Source organism: Melitaea cinxia, chromosome 27 (assembly GCF_905220565.1).
Source record: "Melitaea cinxia chromosome 27, ilMelCinx1.1, whole genome shotgun sequence".
Lineage (NCBI taxonomy): Eukaryota > Metazoa > Arthropoda > Insecta > Lepidoptera > Nymphalidae > Melitaea > Melitaea cinxia.
In genome coordinates this window covers 5,543,910-5,568,930 of record NC_059420.1, presented here as the reverse complement: position 1 = coordinate 5,568,930, position 25,021 = coordinate 5,543,910, and the positions used below count along the sequence as shown (strand labels likewise).

Sequence of the window (25,021 nt, the reverse complement as noted above, 5' to 3'; positions counted from 1 at the left end):
AGGCCTCCTGGATGCGTGACGTCAGTTCGTTGGCGAATTCGTTGACGTCGTTGGCCGTCTGAATTCGCCTGATTGACTGCGGGGGCTCGAGCGCTTCCTGGAAGGCCTTCCAGCAGATGTGCTTCCGGAGTTGAGGCGGCGACTTGCTCGTGAGCCGGTGACCCAGCACCGCCAGGACCGGCAAATGATCCGACGATAGCTCATCCTGGACCACCTCTAGCGTGGGCTGACAAGGAAGTCCACGGTGAACCATCAGATCGATGACGTCCGGTGCTTGCGTGATGTTGTCCGGGTAGTGCGTGGGCAGCTCAGGTCCCGAGACCTCGTACCCGCTGACCTCGCCGTCGTCGAAGAGTCGTCTGCCGTTCGCGCAGATGAGGTTGGAGTTCCAGGCGACGTGCTTGCAGTTCCAGTCGCCCGCCGCGAGGCTCGGGTGTGGCGAGTTCAGGAGTTGATGAACCTCTGCCACATTGAGGCTTGTGCCGGGCGGGCGATAGACTGCGTAGATGTTGAGAGGTCCGTCGATGTTGTGGACCTCGATGCCTAGAGCCTGGAATGAGCTCAACTGCAGTCTGGGCAGTGGATTGTGGACGACTCTTCTTCTCACGATGACAGCCAGTCCTCGGTAAGGCCGGTTAGGGCAGGCTTCGTCCTGGCGGTAAACGAAGTACCCGGGAAAGTTGGCACGATCACCGGGTCCCAGGAACGTCTCGCAGATCAGCGCCACGTCGATGTTCTGCTCGCGTAGGAGGTGCTTGAGAAAGGGGCTCTTGTGCTTGAGCCCCTGAGCATTCCAAAAGAGGATCCTCATCATTGTTTGAGTCGCAGCAGCTCGGTGATGCCCCTGACGATAGCGTCAGTGGGGTCGTTGTCCGCTTGCAATGCGACCAGGACGTTTGTGAGGATCTTGATTGAGATTTCCAAAACTGACGATGATGCAGCTGGTGACTCCTTGTTCGGTCGCTTCTCCTTCTTCGCCTGCTTCCCTCCAGGGGTGGTTGCAGGCAGAGTTGGGGTTGCGACCTCGGCGGTGTTCGCTTGAGGAGTAGGAGGCGCTTCCGCTTTCCTCCCTTTTCCTCGGTTCTTCTTCCTCTTCTTTTTATTCGATGCAGGCGCCTTCGACTGCCTGTCGATAGGGTTGTTAGCCGGGGCCATCAGCGTTGTCGCTGTTGCCTCGGCTGAGACTGTGGTGCGGTCCACAACTTCGGCCGTCCTCGAGGTAGCCATGGATTCCTTTTTGCTGGCAGTAGTGCAGGCCACAGTGCCAGCTTTCTTGTTCCTGGCTTCTCTCTTGAAGATGGGGCAAGAGGTTTTGTTGGCCGGGTGCGCGCCGCCGCAGTTGGCGCACGTGGGAGGCTCCTCGACCGGCCTAGGGCAGTCCTTGGCCGTGTGTTCCTCCCCGCACCTGACGCAGGCTAGCTTCCTGTGGCAGCCGTGGCTCGAGTGCCGGAACTGTTGACACCTGTGGCACTGTGCTGGGCCCTTCTTCCCTCGCCAGGCCTCGATCTTTACTCCGGGCATGCATAGAAGTTCTGTGATGCCGTATATTCCCGGCGTCACGTTGGGCGTCCTTTTGAGGATAGCCAGGAAAATGCAGCCTGGCCTTCCTTTCCTGGCGTTTATCGGACGCACATACTCCGGAGTGTATCCTAGGCTGCGGAGCTCCTCTTCGATCTCCTCGGCTGCTGTGGACACCGGCAGACCTCGTATAGCGACCTTCACGCTCTTGTCAGCTGGTAGCGAGTAGGAGAACCAGGAGATTTTCTCCGATGACTCCAGCTCGCTGAGGAAGCGCTGAGTCGCTCTATACTCAGCCTCGGTTTTCGGGGTAAATCGTACCCCCTTTCCGTAAGGGCGAGCGTTCGGCGTGTGTCCTAGCTTATCGCGGAGGCGCCTGATGTGCTGGGTCCAATTAGGGAAGAACTCCACCACCAGGGGCGGGAAGTTTGTGCTCTTCCTCGCCGGTTGGCTGTTCCCCGAACCGGAGCTTCGGGCATCCGGCGCGCTCGGCGCATTTGCCTGGGCTTGAGGTGTGGGTGCTCGGGATGGAGAAGCTCGAAGGGCGTCAGCGAATGATCGCGGCGGCGTGTCGACCTGCATCTGTTGCTGTGGTGAATCTGAGGGGGCTGCGTCGGGGCAGTGACGCTTCGCTTCTTCTGGATATAAAAATTTCCGGCGTTCCGGTGTTTTATCGACTTCATGTCGCTGCCCAGTTACGTCCGTCCAATAGTTACGGGACTATTCGGACCAATGAGAAGTGAGATCGTCGCCGCACGGTGGGGATAGCGACCGATAAACAAGCAAAAGCCCCCCCCCCCCCCCCCCCCCCGCACATCGACGTATGAAAAAAAATAATAAATAATAATAATTAAGATTAGAGTACATCTTAATCATTATTATGTGTTGATATGTATGTATTTTATGACGCTGTTACAAATTTCATAACTATGCAAGCTTTTTTTTTTTTTTTTTTTTTTTTTTTTTTTTTTTTTTTTTTTATTATTCCTAATATCATCTTTTAAATTAAAAAAAAAAAAAAAAAAAAAAAAAAAAAAAAAAAAAAAAAAAAAAAAAAAAAAAAAAAATTCTCGTTTCACAGTATTAGTAATTACAATAATATTACTCCTCCGAAACGGCTGGATTTTTATGAAATTTTGTTTGCATATCTTATATTTATTGTCTGAGAATCGGCCAACGTTTATTTTTCATACCCCTAATTTATATTGGGTTTAATAAGATTTATAGCATATTTATACGCTATTGTTCGAGTGATATAACATTTAATTCGTAAGAAAATTAAGGCGTGTGTGCTGTGTGTATTATTCTATGTTTGCACGAGAAGGTTTTACGTGCTGCTAAAGAAATAATGAAATAAATAATGACGTCGTCGTTACGTAAGAAACGTAGACAAAAAATTAATAATTTTTTATCGTATTTAGAAGAGATTTGTGGCCCTGAAAAGGGCCGTTTGATTTTCATAGATGTCAATTATCTCGTAGTTAATAGTTTCGCAACGAAAGAGTGACACGACGTAACGAACTATTAGCACGACGATACAGACACAGTTTAATAAATAATTAAGCCTTCTTCTCGGTCTTCTTCGGTAAGAGGACCGCTTGGATGTTCGGGAGGACACCGCCTTGTGCGATGGTGACGCCCGACAGGAGCTTGTTCAATTCCTCGTCGTTACGGATCGCCAGCTGAAGATGTCTCGGTATGATTCTGGTCTTCTTGTTGTCGCGGGCAGCGTTTCCGGCCAACTCGAGAACTTCGGCGGCGAGATATTCCATGACGGCGGCTAGGTAGACGGGAGCGCCGGCACCGACGCGTTCGGCGTAATTTCCCTTCCTCAGCAGTCTGTGTATACGACCGACCGGAAACTGAAGACCGGCGCGGTTCGAACGAGACTTTGCCTTTCCCTTCACTTTACCGCCTTTACCGCGTCCCGACATGCCGAGATATAATTTAATCGAAATAAAATACAAATAAAAGCACACTAAAAACCGATGCAGAACAGTGACGAAAGCGTCCAGTCCGGTGCGGTTGTAGCGAGAGAATTAAATTTTTTAAAACTACTCTGTCGGCTATATATAGAAATCGCCGTTTCGTCGGCGGGTAGGGATACTATAGAGTCGGAAAAAGAGACGGAACACGGCCGGCATTTATCGGTATGTATCGGTTTAATGAAACGGGGATATTAGTTACGCGAATTGTGTAAATTATTGTTGTGATAAAAGAAAATTAATAGTAATAATAATAATATATAATAAATAAATATATAATTATGTAAAAGAATGAGGGTATTACTTCAATTTTTTTTAACCGACTTCAAAAAAAGAAGGTGTTTTTTTTTTTTTTGTTTTTTTTTTTTTTTTTTTTTATTTAATATCAATTTAATCGAAAACCGATGTTTATCACGTGGTCACATTAAAATTTCATCGAGATCTGATTACAACTTTTGGAGTAATCTTTGATAATGCGAATTTACTCGATTTCGAATGTTTTCGTCTATATTCGTTAGTCGTCGATATTATTAATCGATGTCGTTTTTTTTTTTTTTTTTTTTTTTTTTTCGTTTGCCGCCAAATACAATGTCATTTTCATTTAATATACGGCAGTGACGAACGAATCTGTGATGATGCAACGACGTGTTTATTCATGATTTATTATTATTCTATACAAGTGACAAATAATAGACAGCAATTATAACTAATATTGTAAGTGATAAATGCTTTAATTAGTTGTTCTATTGTTACTGTTGTTGTTTACTTTCAATGATAATGAACGTTTGCGGATATTCTATTGTCGTAAATTGTATGATATTATCATTTTATTTTATTTTTTACTTATAGATATGTAGTAGTAACGCGAAAAAGCTTTGTTTGTATACTCGTAGCGTCTGTGTATGTGTTTATAGTATGAGATTTTTTTTTTTCTATTATTTGTTTATTTATTTTATAAATACGATTGTATGGTACACCTATTAATATATTGCGACTCTTTTTGTATATTGACGTCATATGATCGTTTGAAACGTCGCGTAGATACGTAAAAATTTACGATTGCTTTGGGAAGTTTTTGTTAGCCCTGAAAAGGGCTTTTTAGTGTGCGATTAACGCGCCGCACTCGCTTGTATCGACACCCGACTTAGTCGTCTTATTATTCTTCTTCTTCTTTTTTCTTTTTCTTTTTCTTCAACATCGTCGTAGTCGTCGCAGCGACATCGCGCCAACGGACGGACGCTGCGGCCGACGGCACGATGACGACGATTACCATGATGGTGATGATGGCAACGAAACGACGACACGCCGAGCGACACCGCGAGGGCGTCGTGAGACGCGTGAAGTTGTTATTGTTGTTGTTTTAACACTTTCGTACGTCACCGGCTTACTTCTTGGCGGCGGCCGCTTTCTTAGCTGCCGCTTTCGACTTGGGCGTCGCTGCGGCTGCCTTCTTCGGTTTAGGAGCTTTTGGCTTCTTAGTGGGCGGTTTGGCACTCTTCTTCGCCTTCGACGCGGCGCCGGCCTTCGCCTTAGAAGGCGTCGCGGCGACGGCCGCCTTCTTCGGCGCCGGCTTCTTCTTAGCGGCGGCGGCTTTTTTGTCCTTAGTCGCTGCCTTCGGTTTGGACTTCGACGGCGATGACGCCGCACCGGCGGAGGCCGCGGCGGCCGCAGCGGCGGCGGCGGCAGCGGCGGCGGCGGCCTTCTTCGCGCCTCCCTTGCCTGCGGCCGAAGCGGACGAGGCTTTCTTCGATTTACCGGACGCGGCCGAAGACGAGGCGCCCTTGCCGCCCGATGCTCCGCCGCCGCTGCCGCCGGCCGGTTTCTTCGATGCGGACGATTTCGATTCGAGCTTAAACGAGCCGGAAGCGCCCTTGCCCTTCGTCTGTATGAGAGCTCCCGATTCCACGGCGCTCTTCAGATACTTCCTGATGAACGGAGCCAGCTTTTCCGAATCGACTTTGTATTGAGCGGCGATATATTTTTTGATCGCTTGCAGAGAGGAACCGCTGCGCTCTTTCAACTCTTTTATCGCGCTGTTTACCATTTCGGATGTCTTAGGGTGTGTGGGCTTAGCCTTCGGCTTCTTGGCGGCGCCGCCCGCGGCGGCCGAAGCCTTAGGCTTCTTCGCCGGGGTCGCGGGTGCTGGGGCTTCGGTCGCTACTGCTGTATCGGCCATTTTTTGTTGTTATTATTATTATTTTTCTTTTTCAATTAAAACACGCACGAACAAACTGTCACACGGATAGAACACGACTCTATTGAGAACTTTTTTACAGAAACGGACGTGTGGACGGACAGAGGTCGCTAGTAGTTCGAAGAGTATCGGCAATACCGTAAGGAGAGCCGCTACGTCGCTAGACAATTTCTCGTACGAACGCTGAAAACTTTTCACTAACAGGTATCTTTTTAAATACGATATTTTCATATTTTATTATGTACGTTTAAAGATCGATAGCACCGAGCGATACCTCGTAAGCCTGTCCGTCGGATGAGAGTCTAACTCGCCTAATAGCTCGCTCGTAGCGAATGATATCGACGTTTAATTTCGATATAGTTCAACGCGTGTACCTCGAGTCCCGTTTAAAAGTTATTTTATTCTATTAAAAACGATTAATATATTCCGATCGATCGACGGATCGAAAGCTAAGATACCTTATTAATAATCTAAAAACGCACATCGCGTATACGATAATTTTCGTACTAATTTAAGGTGTTCGAAGTCGGGCCTCGTAAAACACGACGTTGCAACTCGACACGAGCGATGATAATACCTAAAAACAACCACCGGTACGACGAACGTATCGAATGATATTTATAAAACAAAAAAACAAAAAGAAAAAAAAAAAAAAAAAAAAAAAAATTAAAAATAATAGTATAGGTAATTGTGTTGTCGATCCGAAGAGATTATTATCATTTACGAAAACCATTTAGTGAGTGAGTGTGTACATAATATACACGCACGAATAGGGTTAGGGCATTAATCTAAGCGAGCGAAACGGTATTTTCCTTCGAATGCTATATATGTATGTATATTATAACTTAAGCTAGAAATAGGAAAGCGAGATCTCTATAGGAGGTACAAGTCTAATTTAATTTTTACAAAATATACGTACTACGTAATATATCGTTTGTAGTAGAACGAAAACGTATGAGACTCGTATTCTTCCTTCATTTGTAAATATCGCAAGTTAACGTGTATGTATTATTAGAAATAAAGAGTCCCGAGAGGAAATACATGATACTTATTGACATAATAATTATGAAAACAATAATACATACATACGATCTATTATTATTATTTTTGATTTAATTTCATAAATATAAGTAGGTAGGTAGGTACGTGTTCGTTATTATTTCAAAAGTAGGTAAGTAAAAGTTCAAAGAGAGAAAGAAAATAATTTGTTTTGGTAATGATATGTGATAAAAAGAGACGTCTTAGATCGTTAGAAACGTTCGCTAACGTTCAATCGAGCGTGTGTGAAGGAATCATGTGCGGCCCTGAAAAGGGCCTTTTTTTTATTGAAATCATTCGTATTTCAAGTAACAAGAAATACGAATAATAGTATTTAGTCGTTAGTCTAACCGCCGAAACCGTAGAGGGTGCGACCCTGACGTTTGAGGGCGTAAACGACGTCCATAGCGGTCACGGTCTTCCTCTTGGCGTGCTCGGTGTAGGTGACGGCGTCACGGATGACGTTCTCGAGGAACACTTTGAGCACGCCGCGGGTCTCTTCGTATATCAGACCGGAGATACGTTTCACTCCTCCTCTGCGCGCCAGACGACGGATGGCGGGCTTCGTGATACCTTGGATGTTATCACGGAGAACCTTCCTGTGTCTCTTCGCGCCTCCTTTTCCCAGACCCTTTCCACCTTTACCGCGGCCGGTCATTGTTTCGTTAACTTGTTTTGATTTTAAGATTCAGCTCGAAATTCGTCCGTCCGTCGAGTCCTGACGACGATCAGTTAGTGTTTTTCGATCGCACCGTTGCGCTATATTTATAGACATCGCTCTCTCGCCGTCGTCGGAGGGACCTAATTGCCGTGGCTCGGGGTGGGGATGGAGGGTAGCGAGGGGCGTCGCGGGGCGAGGCGGTGTTGTGTTTCGTTGGCGATCTCCAATCTCGGATTTTAGGTAAAGAAACATACGTGTATTATAATATTTTCATTGTTATTATTATTTTGTATTTTCTATTTCGATTATCAGTCTTATTTTATATTTAATCGTGGTAGGAAGGAATCGGATGATGAAAATTATTTCTAATAATAATATATAAATAGCTCTCGCTATATCTACCTAGTTCGATGTTCGTGTTTTTTTTTTTTTTTTTTTTTAATTTTTGTAGTGTGAAAGGATTTACTTTCATTACCTATATATTTCCTCTTTTCTTTAGTGCTAAAGATTATTATATTATATATAATACATACATTTATTTTGTTTACTTATAGTATTTGTATAATGATACTAGTTAAGAGACAGGTATTGACGTATGAACGTTTGAAACAAACAAAAGTCATAATTACGTATAGAAATATATGATTGGCCCTGAAAAGGGCCTTTTTGTTTTATTTTTTTGTTTTTTCTCGATGTAGACGGTAAAACCGTCCGAGGAAGAAGAAGAACGTGTCGAAATTTACGCACGTTCTCCACGGATCCTGCGCGCCAGTTGAATATCTTTGGGCATGATCGTGACGCGTTTGGCGTGAATGGCGCACAGGTTAGTGTCTTCGAATAGACCGACCAGGTAGGCTTCGCTGGCTTCCTGCAGCGCCATAACCGCCGAACTCTGGAATCGCAGATCAGTCTTGAAATCTTGAGCGATCTCACGGACGAGACGTTGGAATGGCAGTTTGCGAATCAGAAGTTCCGTGCTCTTTTGGTAACGACGGATCTCGCGAAGGGCGACCGTACCGGGCCTGTAACGATGCGGCTTCTTGACTCCTCCGGTGGCGGGCGCGCTCTTACGAGCGGCCTTCGTTGCGAGCTGCTTGCGCGGCGCCTTGCCGCCGGTAGATTTACGAGCAGTCTGCTTAGTACGAGCCATAGCTGAGAGAGATACTAATGAAAAGCTTTCTCGGTAAACGAAAAACTCAAAACGAGAGACGACACTAGTTCGCGGCGTCAACTTCGGAGAGCGAATGAAGCGACGAAACGACGATTCCGCTCTTTTATAGGTTTTACGTATATATAGACGAGTAGGGAACGTACGTATCCGCGCGACTCTTTCGCTCTCTTTCTTTCAGTTATCGTTTGACACCATGTTATTCGTGTTTTTTTTTAATTTATTTATTTATTTATTTTTTTCGTATGATATATGCAGAATTAAACGTTAATTTCGTCCTGACAAGTAAAATATTCGATGGTACGTACGTACGTACGTACGTACGTACGTACGTACGTACGATTAATTCTTTATTTATTTTCGTTTTATTAATCGATTTATACCTTATTATTTATCAATTTATATATATAATTATAATATTTTATGTAAAATATATATATATATATATATATATATATATATATATATATATATATATGATATATGTGTGTGTGTGTGTGTATTTTTTTTTTTTTTTTTTTTTTTTTTTTTTTTTTTTTTTTTTTTTTTTTTTTTTTTTTATGTAGCTAGTCATTAATAATAAGAGAGAAGCGCAATAATAATGTAAATAAAACGATCGTTTGTATCATTGTCATTATGTCGCCCAACGTCTGCGTGCGACACAATACGACTGTCGTTTAAAAAACATATTAAAAGATTATAATTATATAATAAATTTAAGAATATATATATATATACACATACATACGTTGTTTATGTTTATATATTTTATTCATTTATTATGTATTATGTATGTAAACGCAAATTGAGTGAATATTATAGTAGTTATTGACGTCGTCGATTCGAAGAGAAACATTAAATCAGTAACACATTTATGAAATCTTTAGTGGCCCTGAAAAGGGCCTTTTTTTTTTTGTCTAAGCAGGCACACGATAATTATATCATGCGCTGCTCTTTTCAAGTTTTTAGCGCGTTCACTTGGAGCTCGTGTACTTCGTGACGGCCTTTGTTCCTTCACTGACGGCGTGCTTAGCGAGCTCGCCGGGCAGGAGCAGCCTCACGGAGGTCTGGACCTCCCTCGAGGTGATCGTGGATCTCTTGTTGTAGTGAGCGAGACGCGAAGCTTCGGCGGCGATGCGTTCGAAGATGTCGTTCACGAAAGAGTTCATGATAGACATGGCCTTGCTCGAGATACCGGTATCGGGATGGACTTGCTTGAGAACTTTATAGATATAGATGGCGTAACTCTCCTTCCTCTTGTGCTTCTTCTTCTTTTTGTCCGACTTAGAGATGTTCTTCTGGGCTTTGCCAGATTTCTTAGCGGCTTTCCCGCTTGTCTTGGGCGGCATGGTATAATAATTATTACGTGGTGCGTACCGTTACGAGGACTAGACTCGAATGATATAAAAATCGCTAGTGGTCTTCTCACACTACCCGATGAGGGGGTGTGGGGAATTGTGTCGCAAGATCCTAGATCTTTTTCACAAAGTTTCTACCGCCACCTATCAATATAGGTGGGTCCTTGGATTGGGCTATAAAAGATTAGCCGCGTGGGACTCTGAGTTGGGTGAAATGGAGTGGAGTGGTGTAGGTTGGGAGGCGGGATGGGAAGGAAGCAATGTGGTGCGTGAGCCCCTTCTCCAGTGAGGTCAAGACCCAGCCGGGTGAGACCCACGGTAGCCCCGTGGGAGGCCCAGCTAGATCGACCGTCAAACCGGAGTTAGGTACTCACACCATTGCGTGGGAACGAGGAGAGGTTCCGCGGGAGAGCTCGACGATCCGGTGGTCTTGCGTGCCACGGTGCGATGTTCTTGATGTGCGGTGCGTCCGATGCATCCGCACGAGAGAACATCGATTTGGCTAGGCGGACCACGAAGTCCTCCAGACTCTCGATCTTCAGGTCCCTTTGAAGGGTCGAGTTTTTCACGCACCAGGGTGCGTTTGTGATGTAGCGCAGCGTCTTCGACTGCTGCGCTTGGAGGCTCCTCTTGTTGGTGTCGCTGAGAAGGGCGTACCAAGCTGGCGCGGCGTACGTGAGGCGTGATCTCACGAACGTTTTGTAGAGGCCCAGCTTGGTTTTGAGCGGGAGTCTTGACTGTAACAGCGGTCGCAGAGCTGACATTGTGGCTTTAGTCTTCCCAATCACTATCTTAGTGTGGCCGGACATGGTCAGTCGGCGGTCGATCGTAATACCGAGGTACTTGACCGCCTCCTGCCATTGGATGTTGTTCCCCTCGAAGCGAAGCAGGGGCGCCATCGGGCGTGAGCCCACCGATAGCGCCTGCGTCTTGTCCACGTTAATGGACAACCTCCACTTGGAGAGCCAGTCGGGGAGAGCGTCGAGAGTTTCCTGCATCTTGGCAACTGCGCGTCTCGTCTTGATGGACGTCGCTATGTACGCAGCGTCGTCGGCGTAGAGAGCCAATGTGGTTCCATCGGTGTTCGGGATGTCATTCGTGTACAGCGCGTACAACGTCGGAGACAGGCAGCTGCCTTGCGGGACACCAGCAGCAACTGGGTACTGGTTGGACGTGGTTCTCTCGATCTTCACTCTGAAACTCCTGCTCTCCAGGAAGGATGAGATCACCCTAACTATGCGACGAGGAGTGGCCGTGGTTGTCAATTTGTAGAGTAGTCCGGGGTGCCATACACGGTCGAAAGCTTTCTCGATATCGAGAAAGACAGCGACGGCTTTCTCTCTTTTGTTGGCAGTAGCCGCCAGCTTGTGCATCACTCTTGTGAGTTGTAGCGTGGTGCTATGCTCCGCTCGGAAACCGAATTGTTCGGGGCGTAGTTCCACGTGCTGCGATAACCGCTGCAGCAGAAGACGCTCGAATACTTTAGAGATGGCTGGCAGCAGGGTGATGGGGCGATAGCTCCCAGGTTTCAGGATGTTCTTCCCGGGCTTAGGTAGCATGGTCACGAGTCCTATCTTCCAAGCGTCGGGGAATTGTCCCGTTCGCAGAATCCCGTTGAACAGGCGCGTCACTGCCGCTACCGTGCTCCGCGGTAGGTGTCGCAGGGTCCTGTTGTCGACGCTATCCGCTCCCGGCGCCTTCCTCGGCTTGGACTTCGATATGACTCGTTGTACCATGCCCGGTGAGATGACGAAGGGGTCTTCGTCAGGAGCTATCGGTGCAGCGAAGTATTCGGTCAGGTGTCTCTCGACCTCCGCCGTGTGGTCTGGAGCTGAGTCCGGGTTGGGCTGGAACTGCAGCTTCAGGTGTTTCGCAAAGATCTCGGCGCGTTCCTCAGCGCGGTACTTGAGCGTGCCGTCTTCGTCCCGAAGTGGTCGGACAGGAGTCGTTGAGTTGGTCAGCTGTCTGCACAGCTTGAAGATGGATGTTCTATCTTCCGAGGCATCCTCCAAACGTTTCTCCCAGCACTCCGTGGCGTGGGACTCCAACAGTGCCTTAACTCTCCAGGAAAGCCTGTTGAGTTGAGTCTTCAGGTTAGGGTCCCTGTTGCTCTGCCACCTTCTCCTGAGTCGCCTCTTCTCCTGGATCAGGTGATGAATGTGTTGGGGTAGCGGCGATAGCTGGTATGAGCTGGTGTTCGAAGATGAGGTTGTCGTCGCAGCGTTCAAGGCCTCCTGGATGCGTGATGTCAGTTCGTTGGCGAATTCGTTGACGTCGTTGGCCGTCTGAATTCGCCTGATTGACTGCGGGGGCTCGAGCGCTTCCTGGAAGGCCTTCCAGCAGATGTGCTTCCGGAGTTGAGGCGGCGACTTGCTCGTGAGCCGGTGACCCAGCACCGCCAGGACCGGCAGATGATCCGACGATAGCTCATCCTGGACCACCTCTAGCGTGGGCTGACAAGGAAGTCCACGGTGAACCATCAGATCGATGACGTCCGGTGCTTGCATGATGTTGTCCGGGTAGTGCGTGGGCAGCTCAGGTCCCGAGACCTCGTACCCGCTGACCTCGCCGTCGTCGAAGAGTCGTCTGCCGTTCGTGCAGATGAGGTTGGAGTTCCAGGCGACGTGCTTGCAGTTCCAGTCGCCCGCCGCGAGGCTCGGGTGTGGCGAGTTCAGGAGTTGATGAACCTCTGCCACATTGAGGCTTGTGCCGGGCGGGCGATAGACTGCGTAGATGTTGAGAGGTCCGTCGATGTTGTGGACCTCGATGCCTAGAGCCTGGAATGAGCTCAACTGCAGTCTGGGCAGTGGATTGTGGACGACTCTTCTTCTCACGATGACAGCCAGTCCTCGGTAAGGCCGGTTAGGGCAGGCTTCGTCCTGGCGGTAAACGAAGTACCCGGGAAAGTTGGCACGATCACCGGGTCCCAGGAACGTCTCGCAGATCAGCGCCACGTCGATGTTCTGTTCGCGTAGGAGGTGCTTGAGAAAGGGGCTCTTGTGCTTGAGCCCCTGAGCATTCCAAAAGAGGATCCTCATCATTGTTTGAGTCGCAGCAGCTCGGTGATGCCCCTGACGATAGCGTCAGTGGGGTCGTTGTCCGCTTGCAATGCGACCAGGACGTTTGTGAGGATCTTGATTGAAATTTCCAAAACTGACGATGATGCAGCTGGTGACTCCTTGTTCGGTCGCTTCTCCTTCTTCGCCTGCTTCCCTCCAGGGGTGGTTGCAGGCAGAGTTGGGGTTGCGACCTCGGCGGTGTTCGCTTGAGGAGTAGGAGGCGCTTCCGCTTTCCTCCCTTTTCCTCGGTTCTTCTTCCTCTTCTTTTTATTCGATGCAGGCGCCTTCGACTGCCTGTCGATAGGGTTGTTAGCCGGGGCCATCAGCGTTGTCGCTGTTGCCTCGGCTGAGACTGTGGTGCGGTCCACAACTTCGGCCGTCCTCGAGGTAGCCATGGATTCCTTTTTGCTGGCAGTAGTGCAGGCCACAGTGCCAGCTTTCTTGTTCCTGGCTTCTCTCTTGAAGATGGGGCAAGAGGTTTTGTTGGCCGGGTGCGCGCCGCCGCAGTTGGCGCACGTGGGAGGCTCCTCGACCGGCCTAGGGCAGTCCTTGGCCGTGTGTTCCTCCCCGCACCTGACGCAGGCTAGCTTCCTGTGGCAGCCGTGGCTCGAGTGCCGGAACTGCTGACACCTGTGGCACTGTGCTGGGCCCTTCTTCCCTCGCCAGGCCTCGATCTTCACTCCGGGCATGCATAGGAGTTCTGTGATGCCGTATATTCCCGGCGTCACGTTGGGCGTCCTTTTGAGGATAGCCAGGAAAATGCAGCCTGGCCTTCCTTTCCTGGCGTTTATCGGACGCACATACTCCGGAGTGTATCCTAGGCTGCGGAGCTCCTCTTCGATCTCCTCGGCTGCTGTGGACACCGGCAGACCTCGTATAGCGACCTTCACGCTCTTGTCAGCTGGTAGCGAGTAGGAGAACCAGGAGATTTTCTCCGATGACTCCAGCTCGCTGAGGAAGCGCTGAGTCGCTCTATACTCAGCCTCGGTTTTCGGGGTAAATCGTACCCCCTTTCCGTAAGGGCGAGCGTTCGGCGTGTGTCCTAGCTTATCGCGGAGGCGCCTGATGTGCTGGGTCCAATTAGGGAAGAACTCCACCACCAGGGGCGGGAAGTTTGTGCTCTTCCTCGCCGGTTGGCTGTTCCCCGAACCGGAGCTTCGGGCATCCGGCGCGCTCGGCGCATTTGCCTGGGCTTGAGGTGTGGGTGCTCGGGATGGAGAAGCTCGAAGGGCGTCAGCGAATGATCGCGGCGGCGTGTCGACCTGCATCTGTTGCTGCGGTGAATCTGAGGGGGCTGCGTCGGGGCAGTGACGCTTCGCTTCTTCTGCTACAGAGCTATCGTCGCTTGCCGCTGAGAGTTGCCTCCTCCTTGGGTTGGTGGGAGCTTGCGTCGCCTCCTGGGGGCTGGTGTCATGCTGAATGGCCTCTCGCTGGTTGCTCAGGTGTTGTTTGAGCACCCTGATGCAGTCTTCAGACATGAGACCGCTTCTCTCAAGGCGGTCTGCGATCTTCATATTTGTCTGGAGCCTGGCTTCAGGGGACAGTTTCCGAAGGTCTGTCGCCGATCCGGCTCTCTGCAGGACTTCCAATGAAGCGGAGCGCCCTTTGGATCCGGCAAGGTTACTTGCTCCCGACCTGTTGGGCGTCGGCGTGCTGCGCAGCGCTACCGAAGTGGCGATGGCACGCGGTATGGCGGTGTTGCGCGCGGTGCTTGTTGCGCCAGACACATTTGCGCGTTGTTCGGCCTGCCCTCGTGTGCAGGCTCCCGGAGTGGCGCTGATTGGTCCGGGTACTCTCGTGATGACAGAGTTGTTGTATGCCGAAGGATGCGTCGGCGGACCGGCTGGGTCCCTGCCGGCGTGATGCGTGTGGCCCTGAGAAGGGCCTTTTCGGGTTGTTGGACTTCCGTCCATGATGGATGCAACCATCCGCGACCGAAGACGGCGCCTCACTGAGCGAGCTCAGCGGGCGACCGCCGGTGTCAACGTACGGCGACTATCCCTTCGTTCGCGAAAGCGAACGGCGAAACTCGAGCGGTGCCGAGCTTCGTTTTCTTCTAAGGTCCGTGCGGTGAGATGTTGACTCGTTGGTTGCTTGCCGATCCGATATGATCTGATGATATGATGATATAAAAATTTCCGGCGTTCCGGTGTTTTATCGACTTCATGTCGCTGCCCAGTTACGTCCGTCCAATAGTTACGGGACTATTCGGACCAATGAGAAGTGAGATCGTCGCCGCACGGTGGGGATAGCGACCGATAAACAAGCAAAAGCCCCCCCCCCCCCCCCCCCCGCACATCGACGTATGAAAAAAAATAATAAATAATAATAATTAAGATTAGAGTACATCTTAATCATTATTATGTGTTGATATGTATGTATTTTATGACGCTGTTACAAATTTCATAACTATGCAAGCTTTTTTTTTTTTTTTTTTTTTTTTTTTTATTATTCCTAATATCATCTTTTAAATTAAAAAAAAAAAAAAAAAAAAAAAAAAAAAAAAAAAAAAAAAAAAAAAAAAAAAAAAAAAAAAAAAAAAAAAAAAAAAAAAAAAAATTCTCGTTTCACAGTATTAGTAATTACAATAATATTACTCCTCCGAAACGGCTGGATTTTTATGAAATTTTGTTTGCATATCTTATATTTATTGTCTGAGAATCGGCCAACGTTTATTTTTCATACCCCTAATTTATATTGGGTTTAATAAGATTTATAGCATATTTATACGCTATTGTTCGAGTGATATAACATTTAATTCGTAAGAAAATTAAGGCGTGTGTGCTGTGTGTATTATTCTATGTTTGCACGAGAAGGTTTTACGTGCTGCTAAAGAAATAATGAAATAAATAATGACGTCGTCGTTACGTAAGAAACGTAGACAAAAAATTAATAATTTTTTATCGTATTTAGAAGAGATTTGTGGCCCTGAAAAGGGCCGTTTGATTTTCATAGATGTCAATTATCTCGTAGTTAATAGTTTCGCAACGAAAGAGTGACACGACGTAACGAACTATTAGCACGACGATACAGACACAGTTTAATAAATAATTAAGCCTTCTTCTCGGTCTTCTTCGGTAAGAGGACCGCTTGGATGTTCGGGAGGACACCGCCTTGTGCGATGGTGACGCCCGACAGGAGCTTGTTCAATTCCTCGTCGTTACGGATCGCCAGCTGAAGATGTCTCGGTATGATTCTGGTCTTCTTGTTGTCGCGGGCAGCGTTTCCGGCCAACTCGAGAACTTCGGCGGCGAGATATTCCATGACGGCGGCTAGGTAGACGGGAGCGCCGGCACCGACGCGTTCGGCGTAATTTCCCTTCCTCAGCAGTCTGTGTATACGACCGACCGGAAACTGAAGACCGGCGCGGTTCGAACGAGACTTTGCCTTTCCCTTCACTTTACCGCCTTTACCGCGTCCCGACATGCCGATGATATAATTTAATCGAAATAAAATACAAATAAAAGCACACTAAAAACCGATGCAGAACAGTGACGAAAGCGTCCAGTCCGGTGCGGTTGTAGCGAGAGAATTAAATTTTTTAAAACTACTCTGTCGGCTATATATAGAAATCGCCGTTTCGTCGGCGGGTAGGGATACTATAGAGTCGGAAAAAGAGACGGAACACGGCCGGCATTTATCGGTATGTATCGGTTTAATGAAACGGGGATATTAGTTACGCGAATTGTGTAAATTATTGTTGTGATAAAAGAAAATTAATAGTAATAATAATAATATATAATAAATAAATATATAATTATGTAAAAGAATGAGGGTATTACTTCAATTTTTTTTAACCGACTTCAAAAAAAGAAGGTGTTTTTTTTTTTTTTGTTTTTTTTTTTTTTTTTTTTTTTTTATTTTCAATTTATCGAAAACCGATGTTTATCACGTGGTCACATTAAAATTTCATCGAGATCTGATTACAACTTTTGGAGTAATCTTTGATAATGCGAATTTACTCGATTTCGAATGTTTTCGTCTATATTCGTTAGTCGTCGATATTATTAATCGATGTCGTTTTTTTTTTTTTTTTTTTTTTTTTTTCGTTTGCCGCCAAATACAATGTCATTTTCATTTAATATACGGCAGTGACGAACGAATCTGTGATGATGCAACGACGTGTTTATTCATGATTTATTATTATTCTATACAAGTGACAAATAATAGACAGCAATTATAACTAATATTGTAAGTGATAAATGCTTTAATTAGTTGTTCTATTGTTACTGTTGTTGTTTACTTTCAATGATAATGAACGTTTGCGGATATTCTATTGTCGTAAATTGTATGATATTATCATTTTATTTTATTTTTTACTTATAGATATGTAGTAGTAACGCGAAAAAGCTTTGTTTGTATACTCGTAGCGTCTGTGTATGTGTTTATAGTATGAGATTTTTTTTTTTCTATTATTTGTTTATTTATTTTATAAATACGATTGTATGGTACACCTATTAATATATTGCGACTCTTTTTGTATATTGACGTCATATGATCGTTTGAAACGTCGCGTAGATACGTAAAAATTTACGATTGCTTTGGGAAGTTTTTGTTAGCCCTGAAAAGGGCTTTTTAGTGTGCGATTAACGCGCCGCACTCGCTTGTATCGACACCCGACTTAGTCGTCTTATTATTCTTCTTCTTCTTTTTCTTTTTCTTTTTCTTCAACATCGTCGTAGTCGTCGCAGCGACATCGCGCCAACGGACGGACGCTGCGGCCGACGGCACGATGACGACGATTACCATGATGGTGATGATGGCAACGAAACGACGACACGCCGAGCGACACCGCGAGGGCGTCGTGAGACGCGTGAAGTTGTTATTGTTGTTGTTTTAACACTTTCGTACGTCACCGGCTTACTTCTTGGCGGCGGCCGCTTTCTTAGCTGCCGCTTTCGACTTGGGCGTCGCTGCGGCTGCCTTCTTCGGTTTAGGAGCTTTTGGCTTCTTAGTGGGCGGTTTGGCACTCTTCTTCGCCTTCGACGCGGCGCCGGCCTTCGCCTTAGAAGGCGTCGCGGCGACGGCCGCCTTCTTCGGCGCCGGCTTCTTCTTAGCGGCGGCGGCTTTTTTGTCCTTAGTCGCTGCCTTCGGTTTGGACTTCGACGGCGATGACGCCGCACCGGCGGAGGCCGCGGCGGCCGCAGCGGCGGCGGCGGCAGCGGCGGCGGCGGCCTTCTTCGCGCCTCCCTTGCCTGCGGCCGAAGCGGACGAGGCTTTCTTCGATTTACCGGACGCGGCCGAAGACGAGGCGCCCTTGCCGCCCGATGCTCCGCCGCCGCTGCCGCCGGCCGGTTTCTTCGATGCGGACGATTTCGATTCGAGCTTAAACGAGCCGGAAGCGCCCTTGCCCTTCGTCTGTATGAGAGCTCCCGATTCCACGGCGCTCTTCAGATACTTCCTGATGAACGGAGCCAGCTTTTCCGAATCGACTTTGTATTGAGCGGCGATATATTTTTTGATCGCTTGCAGAGAGGAACCGCTGCGCTCTTTCAACTCTTTTATCGCGCTGTTTACCATTTCGGATGTCTTAGGGTGTGTGGGCTTAGCCTTCGGCTTCTTGGCGGCGCCGCCCGCGGCGGCCGAAGCCTTAGGCTTCTTCGCCGGGGTCGCGGGTGCTGGGGCTTCGGTCGCTACTGCTGTATCGGCCATTTTTTGTTGTTATTATTATTATTTTTCTTTTTCAATTAAAACACGCACGAACAAACTGTCACACGGATAGAACACGACTCTATTGAGAACTTTTTTACAGAAACGGACGTGTGGACGGACAGAGGTCGCTAGTAGTTCGAAGAGTATCGGCAATACCGTAAGGAGAGCCGCTACGTCGCTAGACAATTTCTCGTACGAACGCTGAAAACTTTTCACTAACAGGTATCTTTTTAAATACGATATTTTCATATTTTATTATGTACGTTTAAAGATCGATAGCACCGAGCGATACCTCGTAAGCCTGTCCGTCGGATGAGAGTCTAACTCGCCTAATAGCTCGCTCGTAGCGAATGATATCGACGTTTAATTTCGATATAGTTCAACGCGTGTACCTCGAGTCCCGTTTAAAAGTTATTTTATTCTATTAAAAACGATTAATATATTCCGATCGATCGACGGATCGAAAGCTAAGATACCTTATTAATAATCTAAAAACGCACATCGCGTATACGATAATTTTCGTACTAATTTAAGGTGTTCGAAGTCGGGCCTCGTAAAACACGACGTTGCAACTCGACACGAGCGATGATAATACCTAAAAACAACCACCGGTACGACGAACGTATCGAATGATATTTATAAAACAAAAAAACAAAAAGAAAAAAAAAAAAAATTAAAAATAATAGTATAGGTAATTGTGTTGTCGATCCGAAGAGATTATTATCATTTACGAAAACCATTTAGTGAGTGAGTGTGTACATAATATACACGCACGAATAGGGTTAGGGCATTAATCTAAGCGAGCGAAACGGTATTTTCCTTCGAATGCTATATATGTATGTATATTATAACTTAAGCTAGAAATAGGAAAGCGAGATCTCTATAGGAGGTACAAGTCTAATTTAATTTTTACAAAATATACGTACTACGTAATATATCGTTTGTAGTAGAACGAAAACGTATGAGACTCGTATTCTTCCTTCATTTGTAAATATCGCAAGTTAACGTGTATGTATTATTAGAAATAAAGAGTCCCGAGAGGAAATACATGATACTTATTGACATAATAATTATGAAAACAATAATACATACATACGATCTATTATTATTATTTTTGATTTAATTTCATAAATATAAGTAGGTAGGTAGGTACGTGTTCGTTATTATTTCAAAAGTAGGTAAGTAAAAGTTCAAAGAGAGAAAGAAAATAATTTGTTTTGGTAATGATATGTGATAAAAAGAGACGTCTTAGATCGTTAGAAACGTTCGCTAACGTTCAATCGAGCGTGTGTGAAGGAATCATGTGCGGCCCTGAAAAGGGCCTTTTTTTTATTGAAATCATTCGTATTTCAAGTAACAAGAAATACGAATAATAGTATTTAGTCGTTAGTCTAACCGCCGAAACCGTAGAGGGTGCGACCCTGACGTTTGAGGGCGTAAACGACGTCCATAGCGGTCACGGTCTTCCTCTTGGCGTGCTCGGTGTAGGTGACGGCGTCACGGATGACGTTCTCGAGGAACACTTTGAGCACGCCGCGGGTCTCTTCGTATATCAGACCGGAGATACGTTTCACTCCTCCTCTGCGCGCCAGACGACGGATGGCGGGCTTCGTGATACCTTGGATGTTATCACGGAGAACCTTCCTGTGTCTCTTCGCGCCTCCTTTTCCCAGACCCTTTCCACCTTTACCGCGGCCGGTCATTGTTTCGTTAACTTGTTTTGATTTTAAGATTCAGCTCGAAATTCGTCCGTCCGTCGAGTCCTGACGACGATCAGTTAGTGTTTTTCGATCGCACCGTTGCGCTATATTTATAGACATCGCTCTCTCGCCGTCGTCGGAGGGACCTAATTGCCGTGGCTCGGGGTGGGGATGGAGGGTAGCGAGGGGCGTCGCGGGGCGAGGCGGTGTGTGTTTCGTTGGCGATCTCCAATCTCGGATTTTAGGTAAAGAAACATACGTGTATTATAATATTTTCATTGTTATTATTATTTTGTATTTTCTATTTCGATTATCAGTCTTATTTTATATTTAATCGTGGTAGGAAGGAATCGGATGATGAAAATTATTTCTAATAATAATATAATAAATAGCTCTCGCTATATCTACCTAGTTCGATGTTCGTGTTTTTTTTTTTTTTTTTTTTTAATTTTTGTAGTGTGAAAGGATTTACTTTCATTACCTATATATTTCCTCTTTTCTTTAGTGCTAAAGATTATTATATTATATATAATACATACATTTATTTTGTTTACTTATAGTATTTGTATAATGATACTAGTTAAGAGACAGGTATTGACGTATGAACGTTTGAAACAAACAAAAGTCATAATTACGTATAGAAATATATGATTGGCCCTGAAAAGGGCCTTTTTGTTTTATTTTTTTGTTTTTTCTCGATGTAGACGGTAAAACCGTCCGAGGAAGAAGAAGAACGTGTCGAAATTTACGCACGTTCTCCACGGATCCTGCGCGCCAGTTGAATATCTTTGGGCATGATCGTGACGCGTTTGGCGTGAATGGCGCACAGGTTAGTGTCTTCGAATAGACCGACCAGGTAGGCTTCGCTGGCTTCCTGCAGCGCCATAACCGCCGAACTCTGGAATCGCAGATCAGTCTTGAAATCTTGAGCGATCTCACGGACGAGACGTTGGAATGGCAGTTTGCGAATCAGAAGTTCCGTGCTCTTTTGGTAACGACGGATCTCGCGAAGGGCGACCGTACCGGGCCTGTAACGATGCGGCTTCTTGACTCCTCCGGTGGCGGGCGCGCTCTTACGAGCGGCCTTCGTTGCGAGCTGCTTGCGCGGCGCCTTGCCGCCGGTAGATTTATTTACGAGCAGTCTGCTTAGTACGAGCCATAGCTGAGAGAGATACTAATGAAAAGCTTTCTCGGTAAACGAAAAACTCAAAACGAGAGACGACACTAGTTCGCGGCGTCAACTTCGGAGAGCGAATGAAGCGACGAAACGACGATTCCGCTCTTTTATAGGTTTTACGTATATATAGACGAGTAGGGAACGTACGTATCCGCGCGACTCTTTCGCTCTCTTTCTTTCAGTTATCGTTTGACACCATGTTATTCGTGTTTTTTTTTAATTTATTTATTTATTTATTTTTTTCGTATGATATATGCAGAATTAAACGTTAATTTCGTCCTGACAAGTAAAATATTCGATGGTACGTACGTACGTACGTACGTACGTACGTACGTACGTACGATTAATTCTTTATTTATTTTCGTTTTATTAATCGATTTATACCTTATTATTTATCAATTTATATATATAATTATAATATTTTATGTATATATATATATATATATATATATATATATATATATATATATATATATATATAAGATATATGTGTGTGTGTGTGTGTATTTTTTTTTTTTTTTTTTTTTATGTAGCTAGTCATTAATAATAAGAGAGAAGCGCAATAATAATGTAAATAAAACGATCGTTTGTATCATTGTCATTATGTCGCCCAACGTCTGCGTGCGACACAATACGACTGTCGTTTAAAAAACATATTAAAAGATTATAATTATATAATAAATTTAAGAATATATATATATATACACATACATACGTTGTTTATGTTTATATATTTTATTCATTTATTATGTATTATGTATGTAAACGCAAATTGAGTGAATATTATAGTAGTTATTGACGTCGTCGATTCGAAGAGAAACATTAAATCAGTAACACATTTATGAAATCTTTAGTGGCCCTGAAAAGGGCCTTTTTTTTTTTGTCTAAGCAGGCACACGATAATTATATCATGCGCTGCTCTTTTCAAGTTTTTAGCGCGTTCACTTGGAGCTCGTGTACTTCGTGACGGCCTTTGTTCCTTCACTGACGGCGTGCTTAGCGAGCTCGCCGGGCAGGAGCAGCCTCACGGAGGTCTGGACCTCCCTCGAGGTGATCGTGGATCTCTTGTTGTAGTGAGCGAGACGCGAAGCTTCGGCGGCGATGCGTTCGAAGATGTCGTTCACGAAAGAGTTCATGATAGACATGGCCTTGCTCGAGATACCGGTATCGGGATGGACTTGCTTGAGAACTTTATAGATATAGATGGCGTAACTCTCCTTCCTCTTGTGCTTCTTCTTCTTTTTGTCCGACTTAGAGATGTTCTTCTGGGCTTTGCCAGATTTCTTAGCGGCTTTCCCGCTTGTCTTGGGCGGCATGGTATAATAATTATTACGTGGTGCGTACCGTTACGAGGACTAGACTCGAATGATATAAAAATCGCTAGTGGTCTTCTCACACTACCCGATGAGGGGGTGTGGGGAATTGTGTCGCAAGATCCTAGATCTTTTTCACAAAGTTTCTACCGCCACCTATCAATATAGGTGGGTCCTTGGATTGGGCTATAAAAGATTAGCCGCGTGGGACTCTGAGTTGGGTGAAATGGAGTGGAGTGGTGTAGGTTGGGAGGCGGGATGGGAAGGAAGCAATGTGGTGCGTGAGCCCCTTCTCCAGTGAGGTCAAGACCCAGCCGGGTGAGACCCACGGTAGCCCCGTGGGAGGCCCAGCTAGATCGACCGTCAAACCGGAGTTAGGTACTCACACCATTGCGTGGGAACGAGGAGAGGTTCCGCGGGAGAGCTCGACGATCCGGTGGTCTTGCGTGCCACGGTGCGATGTTCTTGATGTGCGGTGCGTCCGATGCATCCGCACGAGAGAACATCGATTTGGCTAGGCGGACCACGAAGTCCTCCAGACTCTCGATCTTCAGGTCCCTTTGAAGGGTCGAGTTTTTCACGCACCAGGGTGCGTTTGTGATGTAGCGCAGCGTCTTCGACTGCTGCGCTTGGAGGCTCCTCTTGTTGGTGTCGCTGAGAAGGGCGTACCAAGCTGGCGCGGCGTACGTGAGGCGTGATCTCACGAACGTTTTGTAGAGGCCCAGCTTGGTTTTGAGCGGGAGTCTTGACTGTAACAGCGGTCGCAGAGCTGACATTGTGGCTTTAGTCTTCCCAATCACTATCTTAGTGTGGCCGGACATGGTCAGTCGGCGGTCGATCGTAATACCGAGGTACTTGACCGCCTCCTGCCATTGGATGTTGTTCCCCTCGAAGCGAAGCAGGGGCGCCATCGGGCGTGAGCCCACCGATAGCGCCTGCGTCTTGTCCACGTTAATGGACAACCTCCACTTGGAGAGCCAGTCGGGGAGAGCGTCGAGAGTTTCCTGCATCTTGGCAACTGCGCGTCTCGTCTTGATGGACGTCGCTATGTACGCAGCGTCGTCGGCGTAGAGAGCCAATGTGGTTCCATCGGTGTTCGGGATGTCATTCGTGTACAGCGCGTACAACGTCGGAGACAGGCAGCTGCCTTGCGGGACACCAGCAGCAACTGGGTACTGGTTGGACGTGGTTCTCTCGATCTTCACTCTGAAACTCCTGCTCTCCAGGAAGGATGAGATCACCCTAACTATGCGACGAGGAGTGGCCGTGGTTGTCAATTTGTAGAGTAGTCCGGGGTGCCATACACGGTCGAAAGCTTTCTCGATATCGAGAAAGACAGCGACGGCTTTCTCTCTTTTGTTGGCAGTAGCCGCCAGCTTGTGCATCACTCTTGTGAGTTGTAGCGTGGTGCTATGCTCCGCTCGGAAACCGAATTGTTCGGGGCGTAGTTCCACGTGCTGCGATAACCGCTGCAGCAGAAGACGCTCGAATACTTTAGAGATGGCTGGCAGCAGGGTGATGGGGCGATAGCTCCCAGGTTTCAGGATGTTCTTCCCGGGCTTAGGTAGCATGGTCACGAGTCCTATCTTCCAAGCGTCGGGGAATTGTCCCGTTCGCAGAATCCCGTTGAACAGGCGCGTCACTGCCGCTACCGTGCTCCGCGGTAGGTGTCGCAGGGTCCTGTTGTCGACGCTATCCGCTCCCGGCGCCTTCCTCGGCTTGGACTTCGATATGACTCGTTGTACCATGCCCGGTGAGATGACGAAGGGGTCTTCGTCAGGAGCTATCGGTGCAGCGAAGTATTCGGTCAGGTGTCTCTCGACCTCCGCCGTGTGGTCTGGAGCTGAGTCCGGGTTGGGCTGGAACTGCAGCTTCAGGTGTTTCGCAAAGATCTCGGCGCGTTCCTCAGCGCGGTACTTGAGCGTGCCGTCTTCGTCCCGAAGTGGTCGGACAGGAGTCGTTGAGTTGGTCAGCTGTCTGCACAGCTTGAAGATGGATGTTCTATCTTCCGAGGCATCCTCCAAACGTTTCTCCCAGCACTCCGTGGCGTGGGACTCCAACAGTGCCTTAACTCTCCAGGAAAGCCTGTTGAGTTGAGTCTTCAGGTTAGGGTCCCTGTTGCTCTGCCACCTTCTCCTGAGTCGCCTCTTCTCCTGGATCAGGTGATGAATGTGTTGGGGTAGCGGCGATAGCTGGTA

At 47.0% G+C, this 25,021-nt stretch overlaps 6 protein-coding genes and 2 pseudogenes across 6 annotated transcripts; all 8 read right to left on the bottom strand.

Annotated features, from left to right (window-relative positions):
* Nucleotides 1–2,658: 2,658 nt before the first annotated feature.
* Nucleotides 2,659–3,452, bottom strand: LOC123667095 (histone H2A). The gene has a single exon (XM_045601081.1). The coding sequence runs from the start codon at nt 3,450–3,452 to the stop codon at nt 3,078–3,080; it is 375 nt and encodes a 124-aa protein (XP_045457037.1). The 3' UTR covers nt 2,659–3,077.
* A 751-nt stretch (nt 3,453–4,203) lies between these two features.
* On the bottom strand, nt 4,204–6,811 carry LOC123667124 (histone H1B-like). Its single transcript, XM_045601100.1, has one exon. It carries the CDS (start codon nt 5,677–5,679, stop codon nt 4,888–4,890), a length of 792 nt encoding a protein of 263 aa, XP_045457056.1. The 5' UTR covers nt 5,680–6,811; the 3' UTR covers nt 4,204–4,887.
* Nucleotides 6,812–6,905: 94 nt separating this feature from the next.
* LOC123667152 lies at nt 6,906–20,450 on the bottom strand (annotated as a pseudogene).
* LOC123667140 (histone H2B) lies at nt 9,126–9,969 on the bottom strand. The gene has a single exon (XM_045601115.1). The coding sequence runs from the start codon at nt 9,911–9,913 to the stop codon at nt 9,539–9,541; it is 375 nt and encodes a 124-aa protein (XP_045457071.1). The 5' UTR covers nt 9,914–9,969; the 3' UTR covers nt 9,126–9,538.
* On the bottom strand, nt 15,614–16,749 carry LOC123667134 (histone H2A). Its single transcript, XM_045601108.1, has one exon. The coding sequence runs from the start codon at nt 16,405–16,407 to the stop codon at nt 16,033–16,035; it is 375 nt and encodes a 124-aa protein (XP_045457064.1). The 5' UTR covers nt 16,408–16,749; the 3' UTR covers nt 15,614–16,032.
* On the bottom strand, nt 17,159–19,753 carry LOC123667119 (histone H1B-like). Its single transcript, XM_045601095.1, has one exon. It carries the CDS (start codon nt 18,631–18,633, stop codon nt 17,842–17,844), a length of 792 nt encoding a protein of 263 aa, XP_045457051.1. The 5' UTR covers nt 18,634–19,753; the 3' UTR covers nt 17,159–17,841.
* Nucleotides 20,451–20,853: 403 nt separating the features above from the next.
* On the bottom strand, nt 20,854–21,624 carry LOC123667148 (annotated as a pseudogene).
* Nucleotides 21,625–22,222: 598 nt separating this feature from the next.
* Nucleotides 22,223–22,882, bottom strand: LOC123667143 (histone H2B). The gene has a single exon (XM_045601117.1). It carries the CDS (start codon nt 22,824–22,826, stop codon nt 22,452–22,454), a length of 375 nt encoding a protein of 124 aa, XP_045457073.1. The 5' UTR covers nt 22,827–22,882; the 3' UTR covers nt 22,223–22,451.
* Between the last annotated feature and the right edge of the window lie 2,139 nt (nt 22,883–25,021).